The sequence below is a fragment of the Trichomonas vaginalis genome, chromosome V (genome assembly GCF_026262505.1).
Source record: "Trichomonas vaginalis G3 chromosome V, whole genome shotgun sequence".
NCBI lineage: Eukaryota > Parabasalia > Trichomonadida > Trichomonadidae > Trichomonas > Trichomonas vaginalis.
This window is the reverse complement of record NC_067207.1, coordinates 10290911-10311525: the sequence shown is the minus strand read 5'-3', so window position 1 is coordinate 10311525 and position 20615 is coordinate 10290911. Positions and strand designations below refer to the sequence as shown.

The following is a 20615-nucleotide window of genomic DNA, read 5'->3' as shown; positions in this document are numbered from 1 at the left end:
GTTTAATTCGTAATTGTTTATTTTTTTACTTGTAAGGGCAAGCTGCAAGTATGAAGTCGACTATCTCCGTCTTTGTTTTGACGAGCTGGACGGCTCTTGCGAGTACGTCTGTTTTGCGGTCTCCAGCTGGTGTCTGACCTTCGTAATTGCGCATGTTCTTGAGAGCTCCAACTGTAAATGGTTGTAGGATGAAGAGTCTCTCAGACTGCTTGAGGTAGTCTTCACGGTCACGAACCGAATCTGTGGTACGAGTCGAATCGGTCGATTTGAGGGAAGAGACTGAAAGCCTGTCGTCTTCCATTGGAGCTGTAGCATACTCTTTGCGTAAGCGGTTCAGACCTTCTTCGAAGTCTTGGTCTCTCTTCGATTGAGATTGGAATTGGAATTGCTGGGGTGGAGCTTGCTGGAACAACCAAGGGTTGGGGAAGTAAGGCAGAGGCTGAGGAGGGTAGTTCGGGAAGCCTTGTGGTGGGTAGTAGCCTTGAGGTGGAAATTGGTAGTAATTCGGAGGTACTTGCTGGAACTGAGGTTGCTGAGGAGACTGTTGTGGTTCTGCAGCTTTCGGTTCTTCTGGCTTTGGAAGGCATTCAGGAAGAGGAACGTCAGTCATCCGTTTGTGTCCTGTCGGATGGAAGAACTTTTTCTGTCGGAAGGAAAAACTTTTTCTGTCGGAAGGAAAAACTTTTTCTGAAGTTCGACCAAAAAGTTCTCAATTTTCGAAAATTTGAATGGTTTACGGACGGACAACTGGAAGAGTTCTTCCTGTCGGAAGGAAAAATTTTTCCCTTTGTCGGGAAAATATTTTCCTGTCGGATGGAAGAACTTGGAATGCAAGAAAGACTTGACGAGGCAATTTACCTCATTGAACTTAACGACTGCGTAAAAGACTACTTGCGCAAGGTAATGAAGCCCAAGGTCAAGTTCATCACTATTTCTGGAAGGTCTACACTTCAGCTCGAGACTTCGACTGGAATTCCAATTCAAATACCAGACGGGACAGCCTACGATGGCATAAAGGACGCCAAAAGAGAAGCTCTTGTTAAGTTCCTAAACAAACGTCCTTGGATAAAAATACCAAACAAGGAGAACCCCCTACCCCATATGAAATTGGCAATTCAGTCTCTCCTTCACTTCTCTGGTCAACCATTCTTTATAACTACAGAAGGCGACATTCAGCCAGTTCAGTAAACATCTCATTTTAACTCACTTTTTAATGTTTTTACTCACACTCGTACTCACCAGGTATGAGTACAACTATTTCAACTGTGAACCTTGTATTGACCGGTCTTCCTGTAAATGCAAGTTCGGTCAATACACAGTTTATGGTGGCAAGAAGGACAGTGGGGAATGTTATTCTGACATCTGTTGTTGCGCTCGAGAGAGAATTGAAATTCCAGACCCAACTCCAACAAGAACTCTCAAGTTGCCAAAGACTCATGTGAAGAAGAAGTCTTAACAAACACTTATAGCCATATACATGGCACGTTTAGAGTAAAAACATTTTTTTCATTTTTTGAATGAAGCAAGTTAAATTCGTCCCACACCAATCTCAATGGACCGATGAAGAGTTTCAAGCATGGTTGAAGGCGTTGAGAACGACATAGACGGCGAACTTGAAGGAGCTCAAACCACAATTGCAACCAAAATTGCACAAGTCAAGAACAGATAGCTCCACTTAAAGCTACCAAAGCTACTCTTGACCTCATGGATACTTACCGTTTAGAAGAGAGGAATAAGACAATTAAAATTAAAACTTCTAAACTACGAAGCTATACTCCAAAAGTTAGCAGAAATGAGAAGACTTTACCAGAGCTACTTACATGTAAGGGACTTACCTTCAAGCAGTCCGACCAAAGATGAATTTTCTGACATTGTCCCAATTTTGTCCGAAAGTCAGCTCAGATGTTTTGAACTGCTCCCAACATATCCAGAATATGAAAATTTGCCTGAACTCTTTCGGTTCCTCAAAAAACGTTTTTTGGTTCTCATGTTCGAAACTTTTATCGGAAGAGACAACAAACGTTCAGAAGAAGAGCAAGATATTATTTTAAACTTGTTGTATGACTTAACTGTCATAACCAGCTTTTTGAAGTAAAACCGTCATTCTCAAACCACTTCATTTTTTCGATGTCCGAACAAGCACCGAAGCCGAACACAATGGCAGATGTCCTTTCAAGGTTGCCAGACAAGCGCCCAATTCAAATTCAAATTGCCCAATTGAAAGCTCATCTGACAAACACCATTAAGACTCTCCAAAGTAGTCTTATGACAGAGATGACCAATCTCAAAGCCGATGTCCTCATGAACCAAGCTTCCAATGAGAAATGCCTGAACGATTTCGCGGAAACCTTGCGCAATTACGAGAGAGAGAACCGAGACCTTGCCAGACTCATCTACCGTTTCTTCGAAGAGATAGACGCCATCTGGAAGGTACTCGGAAAGGACAGAACATGCAACACCGTACTTCGTGAGTACCAAATTGAAGAAGGAATTGTCGAGGAAGAAGAGGAAGAAGAGAAACACGAAGAAGAGAAGTTTGGGCAACCCTTGTTGCCGATGACGTTACGAAATTTCCCAACCCTACCCATACCAAATCCGCAACAAGGAGACAGGCAAGGTTCTTACCCCAGTCCTCAACAACTTGGGACACTTGAACCTTAACCTTCGGAATCGCGGTTCAATCTCCATGGGCAAGCTTGTCGCAATTCAATGGGTTCCAAATCCAGACAAGAAGACGAAGGTCAGACACATTGACGGTGACAAGCTCAACAACCGTAAGGAGAACCTCGAGTGGTTCTAAGAGTAAAAAAAATATTTTAGGGGGAAACCCCAAGTAAATTTAAGTTTTTATTTTTGGTATTCGTACCAATTTTGGAATGTGAAGACCACATCCCAACCTCTGTACGTGAGTCTTGGGTCCACGTCTAAGACCCTTCTGTAGCAATTCCAAGCCCGAGCAAATTCAATTGTCAACCACTCGTCTCCTCTGTAGTCTTCAATCCATTCTTTGAAGAGACGGTCGAGTTCGGGCTTGGAATATCTCTTGCCTGGGTCCGAGACCAACATTTGGTTGAACTGGACGAAGCGCTCAGGGATGTACGCCATTAAAAAAATGTCATTTTTAAAAATAAATTTTTTATTTCATGCAATGTTTAACTATTTCACCATCTTCTTTAACACCCCAGTACTTACGCTTGGAGAGGACATGAACTTCGGTGAAAATTTGTCCAATTTGAATTGACCCATCTTTTCACCGACACCCATTTCAATGAGTTTGTTGTATCCTTCTTCGTTCGTCATGAGTGCGTCAATGTTCTCATAGTAAACCTTGACTTTGGATTTGACTTCGGAGAAGAATTTGTTGTACTCGTCAAGGACTGCTTTTGCGAACTGAGGGTAAGACCAATGTTCGACAATAGGTTTTAATGTGGTTACTAAGCCACTTTGACCTTGAGTGAATTCGTACTTCAAAACAAAAGGAGAAAACCTTTCAACAAAGTTGTCGACCTTCTCATAATGTTTACTCTTCATCTCTTGAGGTTTCTTAATGGAATATCCCCATGTCGAATTCATAAGCAATTTGAGTGTCATTGCAAGTTTGGGGTTTGAAGCTTTCCTAATATCATACAGTTGTTGTATGACTTTTCCAACTGTATAGTTCCTTCCCGGGAACTCACCATCTTCGTTTGGAATTCCAGTCGGAATATATTGGACAAACCTCATGTATGCAGCGTTAAGGTCGACATAGTATATCTTTTCATCTGAGTCGAACTTGTCGCAACCAATTGGTCCAGTTTGTGGAAATTCAAGTGAGTCTCTTATCTTCTGAGAAACTTCTCCTGTTATCTCATAAACATCGTCGAAGCAACCTGTTTCATATAAAACCTTCTGACCTAACTCAGATGCTCTCCAATACAATTTGACGTCAATTGGATGTCTCAATGGAAGTTTGTTTATAGCATCTTGAAGTTCTTGCAACCTCATTGGAAGTTCTTCTGGTTCAGGTTGGTATCCGAACATACCAACCCTTGTGGAACTGTGTACTTCTTTTGTACTAGAACTTTGTCTGGAACAACTTTTGGTCTTGCTAACAATGAAAAGTTTGTTTCGTCTTTTGGTACAAAAGTTTCTGTCAGCTTGTCATCTGGAATTGGTTCCAACAAACCTTTCTCGAAAAGAATGTTTACAGCTCTGACAATGTTGCACTTACTTTTACCAAAGAATGGGTTTGTAAGACTTTCGTTCAACATGAAGTGGTTGTGGACAATTACAATCTTCAACCATGGTAAGTCTTTGTCAACAACATAGTCGTCATGTGAAGAACCTTTAGCTGTAGGTATGTTGACTCGGATATTGACATTTGCCAACGGTGCAATTTTTGCCAATTGACCTCTGAGAATGTACCTTGTCTTCACACATGACTCAAGATACTTCATCTTCTCATCTGTAACAAGACCAGAGTTCCTGAGACATGTAAGAATGCAAGGTTCATTGACAATTGTTTCAATTGAATTGTAAATTCCATACCTTGTCAAGTCAATGTCAGACTTATTTATGAACGGGAAGTATCCAGCATGTTGTCTGACTGCTTGAGGGTTAGGTTGGTACCATTCGAACTTGACACTTGCAATTCCTTCAATTGCATTCAAAATGTCTGAGTCGGAGTCAACCATTTGTTCTCTCTTTGTAGTCTTGAAAGCGTCAAGAAGTTTTGCGGCTGTTTGTTCATTGCCATGTGCATAGTAAATGTGACCATCCAAATCTGTTATGGTCAATCTGAGATTGTGTCCTTTCTTATTTCCGTCTTGAATGCAGCAAGTACTCCCATGAAGCCTTCTTTGTTCTTTCCTTCGTCAAAGTTTACTGTAAAGGTTCGACCAGATGTAATTTGACTTCTAACTTCACGATACTTTTCATATGCATATCTTGTTCTTTCCATGGGAGCATGTGCGTCTTCACCTTTTCCTTTTTTCCTTCTCAAAGGATGCAATTGTTCGTCATGTTTCCAGTAGAATCTGGCAAAGCCGTCGTGTCCTTCAACTTGAGGTTCACTAACATCGAAAGGCATGTCCATAAGACGTTCTTCTTCTAACCTCTCTAGTCTGTTTGGATAATTGGCACGTGCTGTTTCCAAATCCATTTCGTAGCGAAGACCAGACAATTTGTCATAGACTTTTATGGGTCTTCCCTTCCTATATTTAAAATTTTCGAAACTCTCCAACCATATCTTTGTAACTCTGCTTTTATTCTAGCAGACTTTCTATCCATTCTATATGGGGGCATTTTTATAAAAATAAAAAAATATTTTTTTCTTTACTTTACATAACCGCCTGCTGCCATAAGTCTTTGACGCCAACCCATACCAGCTAATGAAGATTGACTTGGTTTAGTTTGGAAACTAAACTTTGGTTTTGGTTTATCTTCAGTTTTTGGTTTTTCTTCTTCTATCGGTTTTTCGTCACTTTTCGGTTCCTCTGACTTTACTTCACTTGCAGGAACAGTTGTGTCGTCAACATCTTCATAAATATCATATGCCATTTGTTTTTGTTTTCCTTTCAACTTTTTGTGTTTGTTGTAAAGTTTAGAATATTTCGACTCTAAGTCAATGAGATGTTCTATAATGAACTGTTGGTCAGTGAAGTAAACTTTTCCATCTGTTGTCTCGAAAGCTCCTTCAGACTTCAATATTTTATTTGTGAGAGTCTGTTTCTTTTTTGAGATACTAGCCGTTCCATTTCTATGAAAAGTGACTTTATAGTTAGGGTTTGTATTTCCAGACCTGGCACTTTCTATTATTGAATTTTTCTCTTCATCTGTAAGTTCTTTGACAGGTTTTGACAATGGTTCTGAACTTTTTGTTTGTGGTGTCAAATCTACCGTTTCAACTTCTTCGGTCATTTCATCTCAGTAAAAAATTTTAGTTTGGTTTGTTTTCAACTGGTTGTTGTTGTGGAGGTGGGATGGTTCCTTTAATAATATCATTCAGTTTCACATGCTGAGCCTGACTATATGGTATCGGTTTAAATGCTGGAAGCCGACAAATCCATCTTGAACTCATTTGTCTCAATGCTGCATTGTTCATTTCATCTCAATAAAAAACTTTACATTCCCCACGTTTGAGGCGGTTGAGGTTGGTTATTGTTTACCCACTGTTGTGCATGGTTATATCCTCTGTTAAAGAATCTTTCACCTTGGTCCATATAGTGTCCTGCTTGGTTATAGTAGTCATTTGCTTTGTTATAATAGTTTCCTGCTTGTCTTCCTACATTGTCCATCCATCCTTGAACTTTTCCTCTTGTTTCAGGATTTGGAATAAGATTTGTTGCATCTCGTGCTACATCCCAACCTTTCTGTACAGTTTGTATAATAGGTTGTGCTTTCTCTTTCAGTATACCTAATGTACTCAAAATCTTCCTTCCAATTCCAAATGCACCTCTGGCTATTGTTCCCACTGCGGGTAAAATCTAGATGCAACTCCTGCTAATGCGCCAAATAAACCCATTTCTTATATGGTAAAAAATGACGAATCCGAACAAGGACCCCTATGTTTCTAAAGCGACAAAGAAAGCACTCATGATAAAAATCTTTAGTTCAACACCAAATGCTTGGTTTATGGATATCTTGGAAAAATTCCGAGGTATAGAGAAGATGGACCACCATACTGGTTAATATTTGTTGGTCAAAACACAAGATACTGTGAAGCCATACCATTACAGTCCAAAGCTATTTTAGATATCTTAGCAGCTTTGACAATATTCGTTGACAAATACCATCCAACAAAAACTGACATCTGACTGTGAAAGTTCTTTCAAATCAGATGATGTAAAAAACTATCTGCGTTCAAAAAATGTAAACCAATATTTCATTGTCGACCAAAACCATTCTGCTCTTGGTGTCATTGACGGTTGTATAAAAATGTTAAGAGACTTAAACCAACCACAAGGTGGTGAAGCAAATGAAATGTCATATGACGACAAGTATAGACACTTCTCCATGGCAAAGATGAGACAAGTTTTAAATATTTACAATAACCGTAAACAAAAAGGTTTGGGAAACCACTCCCCCGAAGAAATGAAAAACAACCCTGACTTAGAGAAAGACTATATATTTAATAATTTAGTCAAAAGAGACAAACAAGAAAGAATGCCGGGCTTCAAACTTCAGAAAGGTGACAAAGTAAAAATAGAAATACCTAAACGCGACCCATATGAAAATACTATTGACTATGACAACAATGGGAACCGACAGGTACTCACATTCGTGTTCGTAAAAATAGAAGAAAGTATACAAGAGAATATTATGAAGTTTTAGGCAAATGGCAAAAGTGCAAGCAGAAGATAAAACTACTATTGTCAGACCTCGTTTCAAACTTGTCAAAGTTCAAGGTGGTATACTTTCAAAGACAGTTCCTAACAAATATAAGACAACTCCTGACGAATATGCTAAAGAAGTTGAAAATGACGACTAAGCAATTCTATACCATGCGTAAACTGTCATGTAAGGTGGCATATTCTTTACTTTGTCCCGTTGTTTGGTATATCCTGAAACGAAATGTGTATGGTTTCCTTCTCCCTGCGTGTCATCCCAGTAAAAATTTATAGCAAACTTAACGTCGTCTTTAACATCATATCCTTTACCTTTTGTCATTCCGACCAATCCCAATATCTATGCTTATGCCACCTGCTTGAGATGTACTTAAATCTATGTAATGACTGTGTGCAGGTAAATTTTCACCTGAAATCGTTTTACTTCCACCTGTTTCCTTTGAAGAGTTTGCACAATACAAAAACCTGTCGACTATTTGTTCCCATGCACCAACACCAAACATTACTTGAGGACCTCTTGCATCCATAGATGTATAAATAGAACCTACTGGGTTCATTAAATCAAACATATGAGATATTATAGGATTGTCTCTTTTTGAACTTAAAATATAGTGCAACTATTTCAGGTTTCTTCTGGTTTGTGTCAGAATATTTTTTATAATATAATCTTATGTTTTCAGGGTAGGTACAGTCTTGACTATAATATTTATTTCTGTCATCTGTATAATAATATACTATTCTCGTTTTTTCTATTGCATTATATCTTTTATATCTATAATAATCTAAATATAATGTTAGCTTTTGTTCATCTACATGTGGTGTTCTGTCGTCATCTCCATAGTCATAATAATGTGGTGCCGGAGCTGGGTCAGGTAATATCATATCCACCATTTCATAAACTCTTAAATATTTCTTTTGTTCGTCTCCATATAAGTTTAAGTAGCAGTTGTTGTCTAATGGAACTTTAACTTGTGTACCATCATTCTTTTTATAGCTTACATACATTTCATTGTTATTTTTCGGAATGAGTTTATACCGTGTACCATTTTCTAAGGACTGTACCAACTGCCATCTAAAATATTTATTTTCTTCATTGACAGAAAAGTCACCAACAATAGTTTCAATATTTTTGTTCCTATCAAATTTTGGTATATTTCATTGACATATGTTTTATCTGCTTTATTTTCAAGGCTAACGTTTAAGTCTGTTATTTCAGAAGATGTATGTGTATGCCCAACGTCACTTTTCCTGTTTAAGGTTTCTTGTAAGTTTGTAATATTTGCAATGGTATGTGTATGTCCAACGGCACTTTTCCTGTTTAAGGTTTCTTGTAAGTTTGTAATATTTGCAATGGTATGTGTATGTCCAACGGCACTTTTCCTGTTTAAGGTTTCTTGTAAGTTTGTAATATTTGCAATGGTATGTGTATGTCCAACGGCACTTTTCCTGTTTAAGGTTTCTTGTAAGTTTGTAATATTTGCAATGGTATGTGTATGTCCAACGGCACTTTTCCTGTTTAAGGTTTCTTGTAAGTTTGTAATATTTGCAATGGTATGTGTATGTCCAACGGCACTTTTCCTGTTTAAGGTTTCTTGTAAGTTTGTAATATTTGCAATGGTATGTGTATGTCCAACGTCACTTTTCCTGTTTAAGGTTTCTTGTAAGTTTGTAATATCAGATATAGAATGTGTATGAGTCTTATCTGCTTTTGTCTCTAATGTTTCCTTAAGACTTGGTATTTGGTTAATATAATGTATATGAGTCTTTTTAGAATATTCGTTTTCAGCTCTTGTCACTTCACTTGACATTTTATTGTCAACATATGTTTTGTCTGCTAGTTCAGGATGAGTATGTTCTTTTGTTGCATAAGCATTGTTAGCTCTTTCTTCTTCTTTTGCTATTGCATCGTCTACATATTCTTTGTCAGTTTTGTTGTCAACATCTGCTTTCAAAAGAAGTTCATTTATAGGTTTCTCGTTTAAAGTTCCTTTTGTTGGATTTATACAGACAGTATTGTTCTTATTGTATTGAAATAGAAACTCATCTGTCATTGGGTTTATTGTCAGTTTTAAGTCACCCCCTTTCAATGACTCAGATATCTTAGAATAGTTTGAAAAGTTTGTTGTGTTCTTATTTAGAGCTTGCATAATGAGTTGTCGGTTGTGTTGTATTTCTCTCATAGACGCTGTTTCATTTGACATTTTTATTATAGATAAAATATGCTTCCAATAGAAAAAGAAAATTCTAGAGTTGCTACAACTAAACCATTAGATGAACTTTTTACTAATGTCGGTCAAAAGTTTGAGACAGATACCGTAAAGCATGAAGGCTATCGTTTTGACTACCCATTAAGATGGTTAAGAGACCCATCCGTCACAAAAGCTATTGGCTTTCGTAGAATGAAGTTCATTTCAGAAGCCATACATGGTTTCCCATTTACGGTCGGTTTTGAAGTTCGATACTATAACAAAGAAAAACGTATGTATGAGAAATTTGAACAAGGAAAACTTTTACAAGTTAATTTGCTTATAAACTTAGAAACAACTCTTCAAGCTTTTCAAGAAAAAATAAACGATATCTATATTGAATATGCAAACCAGTTTAACATTGACGAAGGAGAATACCATCTCGATATTATTTATGACAGGAAAAATGCAACTGTTAAAATCAATAAAATAGAAGACCTTGGAGAAAACGTTTATATTTCTACAAAATATAACAACTTGGCATGGTATAGATTTATGAGTATGTTAAATCAGCCTGCAGCATATCCAGTACACCCGGACTATTATGAAGTCGAAAACCCTAATGGAACATATGAAAATATTTTCGACCCAGATGCTATTATTGTTCATGCTTCATTTTCTGGTGCGCAAAACTCTTTCTTATGTCTGATGAATGACTTTTACGAAAAACCTACAAAGTTATATGAACCGCCGAGTGGAAGTATTTCAGACTTTCAAGTATGGTTTACTACAGATGGAAGAAAAAGAATAATTCCATTATACCATGCGTTTTACTTAGAACTTAGTTTCATATACAACTACTATCGAACGATAAAAATATAACTTTTTAATATACCGGTTGTGGTTGCCAACTAGACTGTGGTGCAGGTTCAGGCTGTTGTATAACAGGAGCTTGCTCTTCTGGTTCAGGGTCTTTAGGTATAATACCAACGAACTGACCTACTCTTTTACCAATATTTTTGACACCGTTACATACTCCTCTTCCGACAGATTTTATTCCATTCCATATACCTCTTCCAACTCTTCTGAAGAAGTTTCCAATACTACTGAAGAAACCCATTTTACTATATGTAAAAATCTAATGTCCGCCTAGTCTCTTACGTTTCCTGTTGAGTTCCATAGCATTCTTTAACTGGAGCTCATACATTCTGTTTCTCCTCTGGTAGAAAACATATTCGGGGTCAACTCCTGTGTTCGCGTCATCTGCATAAAGTTGTTTATATCCCACTTCAGGGTTTGTATAAAACTCTTTCCATCTCATATTTGCATACCATGGTGGCAAACCTAACGCAGCGTCATTTGACATGGCAGTTTGCATTTGTACATCTGTTGGCACTTGACCATAGTTTGCCATTGCAGTTTGTATTCTAACTTCATTTGGAATATTCTCTGTGTTTGGTTGTCCAGGTTGCTGTGCATTCGCTAAGTTCTGTGCGTCCATTTAATATTAGATAAAAATATCTCTTACGAGTACATATGCTGAACATTTGCAGGCATTGGTTCATCTTCATATTCTCTGTACTTTTCTGCCACGTCAAATAAATAAATGACACAATGGAAAAAACCTAAAACAAGTAGTCCTATTTCAAACCACATTTACTTACTAATAAAATTTCTTTATTGTGACACTTTCTCCAGTTTATAGGACCTCTCTCATATTCTATCTTGTCATATATAAACTCATAGTCATGTATGTCCTCTAACCATCTCATAACGGTTTCCAAACCACTTTTATCGGATGTAAAGTAAAAGCATGGATGGTTATGTATAACGTCTAAAGTTTCTAAAGAGTCTCTCAAAGTCCAGTCTACTTGGTATTGAAAATCCCATGTGTTATAGAACGGCGGGTCCACTATAAAGAAAACATTTTCCTTGTCTTTATATTTTTCATACAAATCTGTCCAATGACATCTCACAAACTCTATACCCTCAATATATTTTTCTATGTCCTCTTTGAAAACATTTGTATAGTTAAGATATAAAACTTTTGACATAAGTGTTTCAATATCATGAACTCTTATAGCACCACTATATAATAGTCTAGCAGATATACTATCCCAGTCTATATATTCTGCTTTTTTCAAAACCTCTCTCACAATATTTTTCTTATCTAATGGTATACGTTCCATCTTACCTATAGGTATCTTTTCTTTTAACTCTTTCAATATATTGTTTGTGTCTGGAATATGTTTGAGACGGTCCATATAGTTGTCGAAGTCATTGCATATAATCTTTGAGTCTGGGAATATTGTATGACATAAATGGGATATATAGAAACTTCCACCGAACAAATCTACAAATGTTAGACCATTCGGTAGTTTCTTAAGTTCTCTCAATATAATATCTTTTCATCAAGATGCTTCCTCTCTTCTTCAAAGTACTTCCTCTCTTCATCATGCAGCTTCCTCTCTAAATCAAAGTGCTTCCTCTCTTCATCAAGGTGCTTCCTCTCTTGATCAAGATGCTTCCTCACTCCATCATGCAGCTTCCTCTCTTGATCAAGATGCTTCCTCTCTAAATCAAAGTGCTTCCTCTCTTCATCAAGGTGCTTCCTCGCTTCATCAAGATGCTTCCTCTCTTCAACAAAGTGCTTCCTCGCTTGATCAAGGTGCTTCCTCTCTTCATCATGCAGCTTCCTCTCTTCATCAAGGTGCTTCCTCTCTTGATCAAGATGCTTCCTCTCTAAATCAAAGTGCTTCCTCTCTTGATCAAGATGCTTCCTCTCTAAATCAAAGTGCTTCCTCTCTAAATCAAAGTGCTTCCTCTCTTGATCAAGATGCTTCCTCTCTAAATCAAAGTGCTTCCTCTCTTCATCAAGGTGCTTCCTCTCTTGATCAAGATGCTTCCTCACTCCATCATGCAGCTTCCTCTCTTGATCAAGATGCTTCCTCTCTAAATCAAAGTGCTTCCTCTCTTCATCAAGGTGCTTCCTCGCTTCATCAAGATGCTTCCTCTCTTCAACAAAGTCCTTCCTCGCTTGATCAAGGTGCTTCCTCTCTTCATCATGCAGCTTCCTCTCTTCATCAAGGTGCTTCCTCTCTTGATCAAGATGCTTCCTCTCTAAATCAAAGTGCTTCCTCTCTTGATCAAGATGCTTCCTCTCTAAATCAAAGTGCTTCCTCTCTAAATCAAAGTGCTTCCTCTCTTGATCAAGATGCTTCCTCTCTTGATCATGCAGCTTCCTCTCTTGATCAAGATGCTTCCTCTCTAAATCAAAGTGCTTCCTCTCTTCATCAAGGTGCTTCCTCTCTTGATCAAGATGCTTCCTCTCTTCATCAAGATGCTTCCTCTCTTCATCAAGGTGCTTCCTCTCTTCATCAAGATGCTTCCTCTCTTCTTCAAAGTACTTCCTCTCTTCATCATGCAGCTTCCTCTCTAAATCAAAGTGCTTCCTCTCTTCAACAAAGTGCTTCCTCGCTTGATCAAGGTGCTTCCTCACTCCATCATGCAGCTTCCTCTCTTGATCAAGATGCTTCCTCTCTAAATCAAAGTGCTTCCTCTCTTCATCAAGGTGCTTCCTCGCTTCATCAAGATGCTTCCTCTCTTCAACAAAGTGCTTCCTCGCTTGATCAAGGTGCTTCCTCTCTTCATCATGCAGCTTCCTCTCTTCATCAAGGTGCTTCCTCTCTTGATCAAGATGCTTCCTCTCTAAATCAAAGTGCTTCCTCTCTTGATCAAGATGCTTCCTCTCTAAATCAAAGTGCTTCCTCTCTAAATCAAAGTGCTTCCTCTCTTGATCAAGATGCTTCCTCTCTAAATCAAAGTGCTTCCTCTCTTCATCAAGGTGCTTCCTCTCTTGATCAAGATGCTTCCTCACTCCATCATGCAGCTTCCTCTCTTGATCAAGATGCTTCCTCTCTAAATCAAAGTGCTTCCTCTCTTCATCAAGGTGCTTCCTCGCTTCATCAAGATGCTTCCTCTCTTCAACAAAGTCCTTCCTCGCTTGATCAAGGTGCTTCCTCTCTTCATCATGCAGCTTCCTCTCTTCATCAAGGTGCTTCCTCTCTTGATCAAGATGCTTCCTCTCTAAATCAAAGTGCTTCCTCTCTTGATCAAGATGCTTCCTCTCTAAATCAAAGTGCTTCCTCTCTAAATCAAAGTGCTTCCTCTCTTGATCAAGATGCTTCCTCTCTTGATCATGCAGCTTCCTCTCTGGATCAAGATGCTTCCTCTCTAAATCAAAGTGCTTCCTCTCTTCATCAAGGTGCTTCCTCTCTTGATCAAGATGCTTCCTCTCTTCATCAAGATGCTTCCTCTCTTCATCAAGGTGCTTCCTCTCTTCATCAAGGTGCTTCCTCTCTTCTTCAAAGTACTTCCTCTCTTGATCATGCAGCTTCCTCTCTAAATCAAGATGCTTCCTCTCTTCATCAAGATGCTTCCTCTCTTGATCAAGATGCTTCCTCTCTAAATCAAAGTGCTTCCTCTCTTCATCAAGGTGCTTCCTCGCTTCATCAAGATGCTTCCTCTCTTCAACAAAGTGCTTCCTCGCTTGATCAAGGTGCTTCCTCGCTTCATCAAGATGCTTCCTCTCTTCATCAAGATGCTTCCTCTCTTCATCAAGGTGCTTCCTCTCTTCATCAAGATGCTTCCTCTCTTCTTCAAAGTACTTCCTCTCTTCATCATGCAGCTTCCTCTCTAAATCAAAGTGCTTCCTCGCTTGATCAAGGTGCTTCCTCTCTTGATCAAGATGCTTCCTCACTCCATCATGCAGCTTCCTCGCTTCATCAAGATGCTTCCTCTCTTGATCAAAGTACTTCCTCTCTTGATCAAGGTGCTTCCTCTCTTCATCAAGATGCTTCCTCTCTTGATCAAGATGCTTCCTCTCTAAATCAAAGTGCTTCCTCTCTAAATCAAAGTGCTTCCTCTCTTGATCAAGATGCTTCCTCACTCCATCATGCAGCTTCCTCTCTTGATCAAGATGCTTCCTCTCTAAATCAAAGTGCTTCCTCTCTTCATCAAGGTGCTTCCTCGCTTCATCAAGATGCTTCCTCTCTTCAACAAAGTGCTTCCTCGCTTGATCAAGGTGCTTCCTCTCTTCATCATACAGCTTCCTCTCTTCATCAAGGTGCTTCCTCTCTTGATCAAGATGCTTCCTCTCTAAATCAAAGTGCTTCCTCTCTAAATCAAAGTGCTTCCTCTCTTGATCAAGATGCTTCCTCTCTTGATCATGCAGCTTACTCTCTTGATCAAGGTGCTTCCTCTCTTCATCAAGGTGCTTCCTCTCTTGATCAAGATGCTTCCTCTCTAAATCAAAGTGCTTCCTCTCTTGATCAAGATGCTTCCTCTCTTGATCAAGATGCTTCCTCTCTTCATCAAGATGCTTCCTCTCTTCATCAAGGTGCTTCCTCTCTTCTTCAAAGTACTTCCTCTCTTCATCATGCAGCTTCCTCTCTAAATCAAAGTGCTTCCTCTCTTCATCAAGGTGCTTCCTCTCTTGATCAAGATGCTTCCTCACTCCATCATGCAGCTTCCTCTCTTGATCAAGATGCTTCCTCTCTAAATCAAAGTGCTTCCTCTCTTCATCAAGGTGCTTCCTCGCTTCATCAAGATGCTTCCTCTCTAAATCAAAGTGCTTCCTCGCTTGATCAAGGTGCTTCCTCTCTTCATCATGCAGCTTCCTCTCTTGATCAAGGTGCTTCCTCTCTTGATCAAGATGCTTCCTCTCTTCATCAAGGTGCTTCCTCTCTTGATCAAGATGCTTCCTCTCTAAATCAAAGTGCTTCCTCTCTAAATCAAAGTGCTTCCTCTCTTGATCAAGATGCTTCCTCTCTTCATCATGCAGCTTACTCTCTTGATCAAGGTGCTTCCTCTCTTCATCAAGGTGCTTCCTCTCTTGATCAAGATGCTTCCTCTCTTCAACAAAGTGCTTCCTCTCTTGATCAAGATGCTTCCTCTCTTGATCAAGATGCTTCCTCTCTTCATCAAGGTGCTTCCTCTCTTGATCAAGATGCTTCCTCACTCCATCATGCAGCTTCCTCTCTTCATCAAGATGCTTCCTCTCTTCAACAAAGTCCTTCCTCGCTTGATCAAGGTGCTTCCTCTCTTCATCATGCGGCTTCCTCTCTTCATCAAGGTGCTTCCTCTCTTGATCAAGATGCTTCCTCTCTAAATCAAAGTGCTTCCTCTCTTGATCAAGATGCTTCCTCTCTAAATCAAAGTGCTTCCTCTCTAAATCAAAGTGCTTCCTCTCTTGATCAAGATGCTTCCTCTCTAAATCAAAGTGCTTCCTCTCTAAATCAAAGTGCTTCCTCTCTTGATCAAGATGCTTCCTCTCTTGATCATGCAGCTTACTCTCTTGATCAAGGTGCTTCCTCTCTTGATCAAGATGCTTCCTCTCTTCATCAAGGTGCTTCCTCTCTTCTTCAAAGTACTTCCTCTCTTGATCAAGATGCTTCCTCTCTTGATCAAGGTGCTTCCTCTCTTCATCAAGGTGCTTCCTCGCTTCATCAAGATGCTTCCTCTCTAAATCAAAGTGCTTCATCGCTTCATCAAGATGCTTCCTCTCTTGATCAAGATGCTTCCTCACTCCATCATGCAGCTTCCTCTCTTGATCAAGATGCTTCCTCTCTAAATCAAAGTGCTTCCTCGCTTGATCAAGGTGCTTCCTCTCTTCATCATGCAGCTTCCTCTCTTGATCAAGGTGCTTCCTCTCTTGATCAAAGTGCTTCCTCGCTTGAGCAAGGTGCTTCCTCTCTTCATCATGCAGCTTCCTCTCTTCATCAAGATGCTTCCTCTCTTCAACAAAGTGCTTCCTCGCTTGATCAAGATGCTTCCTCACTCCATCATGCAGCTTCCTCTCTTCATCAAGGTGCTTCCTCTCTTCATCAAGATGCTTCCTCTCTTCAACAAAGTGCTTCCTCGCTTGATCAAGGTGCTTCCTCACTCCATCATGCAGCTTCCTCTCTTGATCAAGATGCTTCCTCTCTAAATCAAAGTGCTTCCTCTCTTCATCAAGGTGCTTCCTCGCTTCATCAAGATGCTTCCTCTCTTCAACAAAGTGCTTCCTCGCTTGATCAAGGTGCTTCCTCTCTTCATCATGCAGCTTCCTCTCTTCATCAAGGTGCTTCCTCTCTTGATCAAGATGCTTCCTCTCTAAATCAAAGTGCTTCCTCTCTTGATCAAGATGCTTCCTCTCTAAATCAAAGTGCTTCCTCTCTTGATCAAGATGCTTCCTCTCTTCATCAAGGTGCTTCCTCTCTTGATCAAGATGCTTCCTCTCTAAATCAAAGTGCTTCCTCTCTAAATCAAAGTGCTTCCTCTCTTGATCAAGATGCTTCCTCTCTTGATCATGCAGCTTACTCTCTTGATCAAGGTGCTTCCTCTCTTCATCAAGGTGCTTCCTCGCTTCATCAAGATGCTTCCTCTCTTCAACAAAGTGCTTCCTCGCTTGATCAAGGTGCTTCCTCTCTTCATCATACAGCTTCCTCTCTTCATCAAGGTGCTTCCTCTCTTGATCAAGATGCTTCCTCTCTAAATCAAAGTGCTTCCTCTCTTCATCAAGGTGCTTCCTCTCTTGATCAAGATGCTTCCTCTCTTCATCAAGATGCTTCCTCTCTTCATCAAGGTGCTTCCTCTCTTCATCAAGGTGCTTCCTCTCTTCTTCAAAGTACTTCCTCTCTTCATCATGCAGCTTCCTCTCTAAATCAAGATGCTTCCTCTCTTCATCAAGATGCTTCCTCTCTTGATCAAGATGCTTCCTCTCTAAATCAAAGTGCTTCCTCTCTTCATCAAGGTGCTTCCTCGCTTCATCAAGATGCTTCCTCTCTTCAACAAAGTGCTTCCTCGCTTGATCAAGGTGCTTCCTCGCTTCATCAAGATGCTTCCTCTCTTCAACAAAGTGCTTCCTCGCTTGATCAAGGTGCTTCCTCTCTTCATCATGCAGCTTCCTCTCTTCATCAAGGTGCTTCCTCTCTTGATCAAGATGCTTCCTCTCTTCAACAAAGTGCTTCCTCGCTTGATCAAGGTGCTTCCTCTCTTCATCATGCGGCTTCCTCTCTTCATCAAGGTGCTTCCTCTCTTGATCAAGATGCTTCCTCTCTAAATCAAAGTGCTTCCTCTCTTGATCAAGATGCTTCCTCTCTAAATCAAAGTGCTTCCTCTCTAAATCAAAGTGCTTCCTCTCTTGATCAAGATGCTTCCTCTCTTCAACAAAGTGCTTCCTCTCTTGATCAAGATGCTTCCTCTCTAAATCAAAGTGCTTCCTCTCTTGATCAAGATGCTTCCTCTCTTGATCAAGATGCTTCCTCTCTTCAACAAAGTGCTTCCTCTCTTGATCAAGATGCTTCCTCTCTAAATCAAAGTGCTTCCTCTCTTCATCAAGGTGCTTCCTCTCTTCATCAAGGTGCTTCCTCTCTTCATCAAGGTGCTTCCTCTCTTCTTCAAAGTACTTCCTCTCTTCATCATGCAGCTTCCTCTCTAAATCAAGATGCTTCCTCTCTTCATCAAGATGCTTCCTCTCTTCTTCAAAGTACTTCCTCTCTTCATCAAGATGCTTCCTCTCTTCAACAAAGTGCTTCCTCTCTTGATCAAGATGCTTCCTCTCTTGATCAAGGTGCTTCCTCGCTTGATCAAGGTGCTTCCTCTCTTCATCAAGGTGCTTCCTCGCTTCATCAAGATGCTTCCTCTCTTCAACAAAGTGCTTCCTCGCTTGATCAAGGTGCTTCCTCTCTTCATCATGCAGCTTCCTCTCTTCATCAAGGTGCTTCCTCTCTTCATCAAGGTGCTTCCTCTCTTCTTCAAAGTACTTCCTCTCTTCATCATGCAGCTTCCTCTCTAAATCAAGATGCTTCCTCTCTTCATCAAGATGCTTCCTCTCTTCAACAAAGTGCTTCCTCGCTTGATCAAGGTGCTTCCTCTCTTCATCATGCAGCTTCCTCTCTTCATCAAGATGCTTCCTCTCTTCAACAAAGTGCTTCCTCGCTTGATCAAGGTGCTTCCTCGCTTCATCAAGATGCTTCCTCTCTTCAACAAAGTGCTTCCTCGCTTGATCAAGGTGCTTCCTCTCTTCATCAAGATGCTTCCTCTCTTCAACAAAGTGCTTCCTCTCTTGATCAAGATGCTTCCTCTCTAAATCAAAGTGCTTCCTCTCTAAATCAAAGTGCTTCCTCTCTTGATCAAGATGCTTCCTCTCTTCATCATGCAGCTTACTCTCTTGATCAAGGTGCTTCCTCTCTTCATCAAGGTGCTTCCTCTCTTGATCAAGATGCTTCCTCTCTTCAACAAGTGCTTCCTCTCTTGATCAAGATGCTTCCTCTCTATCAAGTGCTTCCTCTCTTCATCAAGATGCTTCCTCTCTTCATCAAGGTGCTTCCTCTCTTCATCAAAGTGCTTCCTCTCTTCATCAAGGTGCTTCCTCTCTTCATCAAGGTGCTTCCTCTCTTCATCAAGGTGCTTCCTCTCTTCATCAAGTGCTTCCTCTCTTCTTCAAGTACTTCCTCTCTTCATCATGCAGCTTCCTCTCTAAATCAAGATGCTTCCTCTTTTCATCAAGGTGCTTCCTCTCTTCATCAAGGTGCTTCCTCTCTTCTTCAAAGTACTTCCTCTCTTCATCATGCAGCTTCCTCTCTAAATCAAGATGCTTCCTCTCTTCATCAAGATGCTTCCTCTCTTCTTCAAAGTACTTCCTCTCTTCATCAAGATGCTTCCTCTCTTCAACAAAGTGCTTCCTCTCTTGATCAAGATGCTTCCTCTCTTGATCAAGGTGCTTCCTCGCTTGATCAAGGTGCTTCCTCTCTTCATCAAGGTGCTTCCTCGCTTCATCAAGATGCTTCCTCTCTTCAACAAAGTGCTTCCTCGCTTGATCAAGGTGCTTCCTCTCTTCATCATGCAGCTTCCTCTCTTCATCAAGGTGCTTCCTCTCTTAATCAAGATGCTTCCTCTCTTCATCAAGGTGCTTCCTCTCTTCATCAAGGTGCTTCCTCTCTTCAACAAAGTGCTTCCTCTCTTGATCAAGATGCTTGCTCACTCCATCATGCAGCTTCCTCTCTTGATCAAGATGCTTCCTCTCTAAATCAAAGTGCTTCCTCTCTTCATCAAGGTGCTTCCTCGCTTCATCAAGATGCTTCCTCTCTTCAACAAAGTGCTTCCTCTCTTCATCATGCAGCTTCCTCACTCCATCATGCAGCTTACTCTCTTCATCAAGGTGCTTCCTCTCTTGATCAAGATGCTTCCTCTCTAAATCAAAGTGCTTCCTCTCTTGATCAAGATGCTTCCTCTCTAAATCAAAGTGCTTCCTCTCTAAATCAAAGTGCTTCCTCTCTTCATCAAGATGCTTCCTCTCTTCAACAAAGTGCTTCCTCGCTTGATCAAGGTGCTTCCTCACTCCATCATGCAGCTTCCTCTCTTGATCAAGATGCTTCCTCTCTAAATCAAGATGCTTCCTCTCTTCATCAAGGTGCTTCCTCTCTTGATCAAGATGCTTCCTCTCTAAATCAAAGTGCTTCCTCTCTTGATCAAGATGCTTCCTCTCTAAATCAAAGTGCTTCCTCTCTTCATCAAGATGCTTCCTCTCTTCATCAAGGTGCTTCCTCTCTTCATCAAGGTGCTTCCTCTCTTCTTCAAAGTACTTCCTCTCTTCATCATGCAGCTTCCTCTCTAAATCAAGATGCTTCCTCTCTTCATCAAGATGCTTCCTCTCTTCAACAAAGTGCTTCCTCTCTTCTTCAAAGTACTTCCTCTCTTCATCATGCAGCTTCCTCTCTAAATCAAGATGCTTCCTCTCTTGATCAAGATGCTTCCTCTCTAAATCAAAGTGCTTCCTCTCTTGATCAAGATGCTTCCTCTCTAAATCAAAGTGCTTCCTCTCTTCATCAAGGTGCTTCCTCTCTTCATCAAGATGCTTCCTCTCTTCATCAAGGTGCTTCCTCTCTTGATCAAGATGCTTCCTCTCTAAATCAAAGTGCTTCCTCTCTTGATCAAGATGCTTCCTCTCTAAATCAAGATGCTTCCTCTCTTCATCAAGATGCTTCCTCTCTTGATCAAGATGCTTCCTCTCTCCATCATGCAGCTTCCTCTCTTGATCAAGATGCTTCCTCTCTAAATCAAA

General features: G+C 40.2%; 13 protein-coding genes and 4 pseudogenes across 17 annotated transcripts, besides 1 other annotated feature; 9 read left to right on the top strand and 8 right to left on the bottom strand.

Annotated features, from left to right (window-relative positions):
- Positions 1 to 9091: part of a mobile genetic element that runs on past the window's edge.
- Positions 26 to 610, bottom strand: TVAGG3_0311480 (uncharacterized protein; the record flags this gene model as incomplete). The annotated part of the gene is made up of 1 exon (XM_051229853.1): positions 26 to 610. One exon carries the CDS (start codon positions 608 to 610, stop codon positions 26 to 28), a length of 585 nt encoding a protein of 194 aa, XP_051099583.1.
- On the top strand, positions 814 to 1188 carry TVAGG3_0311470 (uncharacterized protein; the record flags this gene model as incomplete). The annotated part of the gene is made up of 1 exon (XM_051229852.1): positions 814 to 1188. One exon carries the CDS (start codon positions 814 to 816, stop codon positions 1186 to 1188), a length of 375 nt encoding a protein of 124 aa, XP_051099582.1.
- Positions 1214 to 1456, top strand: TVAGG3_0311460 (uncharacterized protein; the record flags this gene model as incomplete). Its single annotated transcript, XM_051229851.1, has 1 exon — positions 1214 to 1456. The coding sequence occupies one exon, from the start codon at positions 1214 to 1216 to the stop codon at positions 1454 to 1456; it is 243 nt and encodes an 80-aa protein (XP_051099581.1).
- TVAGG3_0311450 lies at positions 1518 to 2095 on the top strand (annotated as a pseudogene). Its single transcript has one exon. A coding segment is annotated over exon 1 (578 nt).
- Positions 2128 to 2370, top strand: TVAGG3_0311440 (uncharacterized protein; the record flags this gene model as incomplete). Its single annotated transcript, XM_051229850.1, has 1 exon — positions 2128 to 2370. A coding segment is annotated over one exon (243 nt), but the record flags the coding sequence as incomplete, so codon positions are not given.
- Positions 2848 to 3105, bottom strand: TVAGG3_0311430 (uncharacterized protein; the record flags this gene model as incomplete). The annotated part of the gene is made up of 1 exon (XM_051229849.1): positions 2848 to 3105. The coding sequence occupies one exon, from the start codon at positions 3103 to 3105 to the stop codon at positions 2848 to 2850; it is 258 nt and encodes an 85-aa protein (XP_051099579.1).
- Positions 3328 to 4250, bottom strand: TVAGG3_0311420 (annotated as a pseudogene). The gene has a single exon. A coding segment is annotated over exon 1 (923 nt).
- On the bottom strand, positions 5314 to 5898 carry TVAGG3_0311410 (phage tail repeat-like family; the record flags this gene model as incomplete). The annotated part of the gene is made up of 1 exon (XM_051229848.1): positions 5314 to 5898. One exon carries the CDS (start codon positions 5896 to 5898, stop codon positions 5314 to 5316), a length of 585 nt encoding a protein of 194 aa, XP_051099578.1.
- On the bottom strand, positions 5918 to 6082 carry TVAGG3_0311400 (uncharacterized protein; the record flags this gene model as incomplete). Its single annotated transcript, XM_051229847.1, has 1 exon — positions 5918 to 6082. The coding sequence occupies one exon, from the start codon at positions 6080 to 6082 to the stop codon at positions 5918 to 5920; it is 165 nt and encodes a 54-aa protein (XP_051099577.1).
- On the top strand, positions 6613 to 7185 carry TVAGG3_0311390 (annotated as a pseudogene). The gene has a single exon. A coding segment is annotated over exon 1 (573 nt).
- Positions 7735 to 8330, bottom strand: TVAGG3_0311380 (annotated as a pseudogene). Its single transcript has one exon. A coding segment is annotated over exon 1 (596 nt).
- A 453-nt stretch (positions 9092 to 9544) lies between the features above and the next one.
- On the top strand, positions 9545 to 10393 carry TVAGG3_0311360 (uncharacterized protein; the record flags this gene model as incomplete). The annotated part of the gene is made up of 1 exon (XM_051229846.1): positions 9545 to 10393. One exon carries the CDS (start codon positions 9545 to 9547, stop codon positions 10391 to 10393), a length of 849 nt encoding a protein of 282 aa, XP_051099576.1.
- Positions 10394 to 10397: 4 nt separating this feature from the next.
- Positions 10398 to 10631, bottom strand: TVAGG3_0311350 (serine threonine-protein phosphatase family; the record flags this gene model as incomplete). The annotated part of the gene is made up of 1 exon (XM_051229845.1): positions 10398 to 10631. One exon carries the CDS (start codon positions 10629 to 10631, stop codon positions 10398 to 10400), a length of 234 nt encoding a protein of 77 aa, XP_051099575.1.
- An 18-nt stretch (positions 10632 to 10649) lies between these two features.
- TVAGG3_0311340 (uncharacterized protein) lies at positions 10650 to 11012 on the bottom strand (the record flags this gene model as incomplete). Its single annotated transcript, XM_051229844.1, has 1 exon — positions 10650 to 11012. One exon carries the CDS (start codon positions 11010 to 11012, stop codon positions 10650 to 10652), a length of 363 nt encoding a protein of 120 aa, XP_051099574.1.
- A 3078-nt stretch (positions 11013 to 14090) lies between these two features.
- Positions 14091 to 14210, top strand: TVAGG3_0311330 (uncharacterized protein; the record flags this gene model as incomplete). The annotated part of the gene is made up of 1 exon (XM_051229843.1): positions 14091 to 14210. One exon carries the CDS (start codon positions 14091 to 14093, stop codon positions 14208 to 14210), a length of 120 nt encoding a protein of 39 aa, XP_051099573.1.
- Positions 14211 to 19145: 4935 nt separating this feature from the next.
- On the top strand, positions 19146 to 19580 carry TVAGG3_0311320 (SLEI family protein family; the record flags this gene model as incomplete). Its single annotated transcript, XM_051229842.1, has 1 exon — positions 19146 to 19580. The coding sequence occupies one exon, from the start codon at positions 19146 to 19148 to the stop codon at positions 19578 to 19580; it is 435 nt and encodes a 144-aa protein (XP_051099572.1).
- A 48-nt stretch (positions 19581 to 19628) lies between these two features.
- Positions 19629 to 19748, top strand: TVAGG3_0311310 (uncharacterized protein; the record flags this gene model as incomplete). The annotated part of the gene is made up of 1 exon (XM_051229841.1): positions 19629 to 19748. One exon carries the CDS (start codon positions 19629 to 19631, stop codon positions 19746 to 19748), a length of 120 nt encoding a protein of 39 aa, XP_051099571.1.
- Positions 19749 to 20615: the final 867 nt, after the last annotated feature.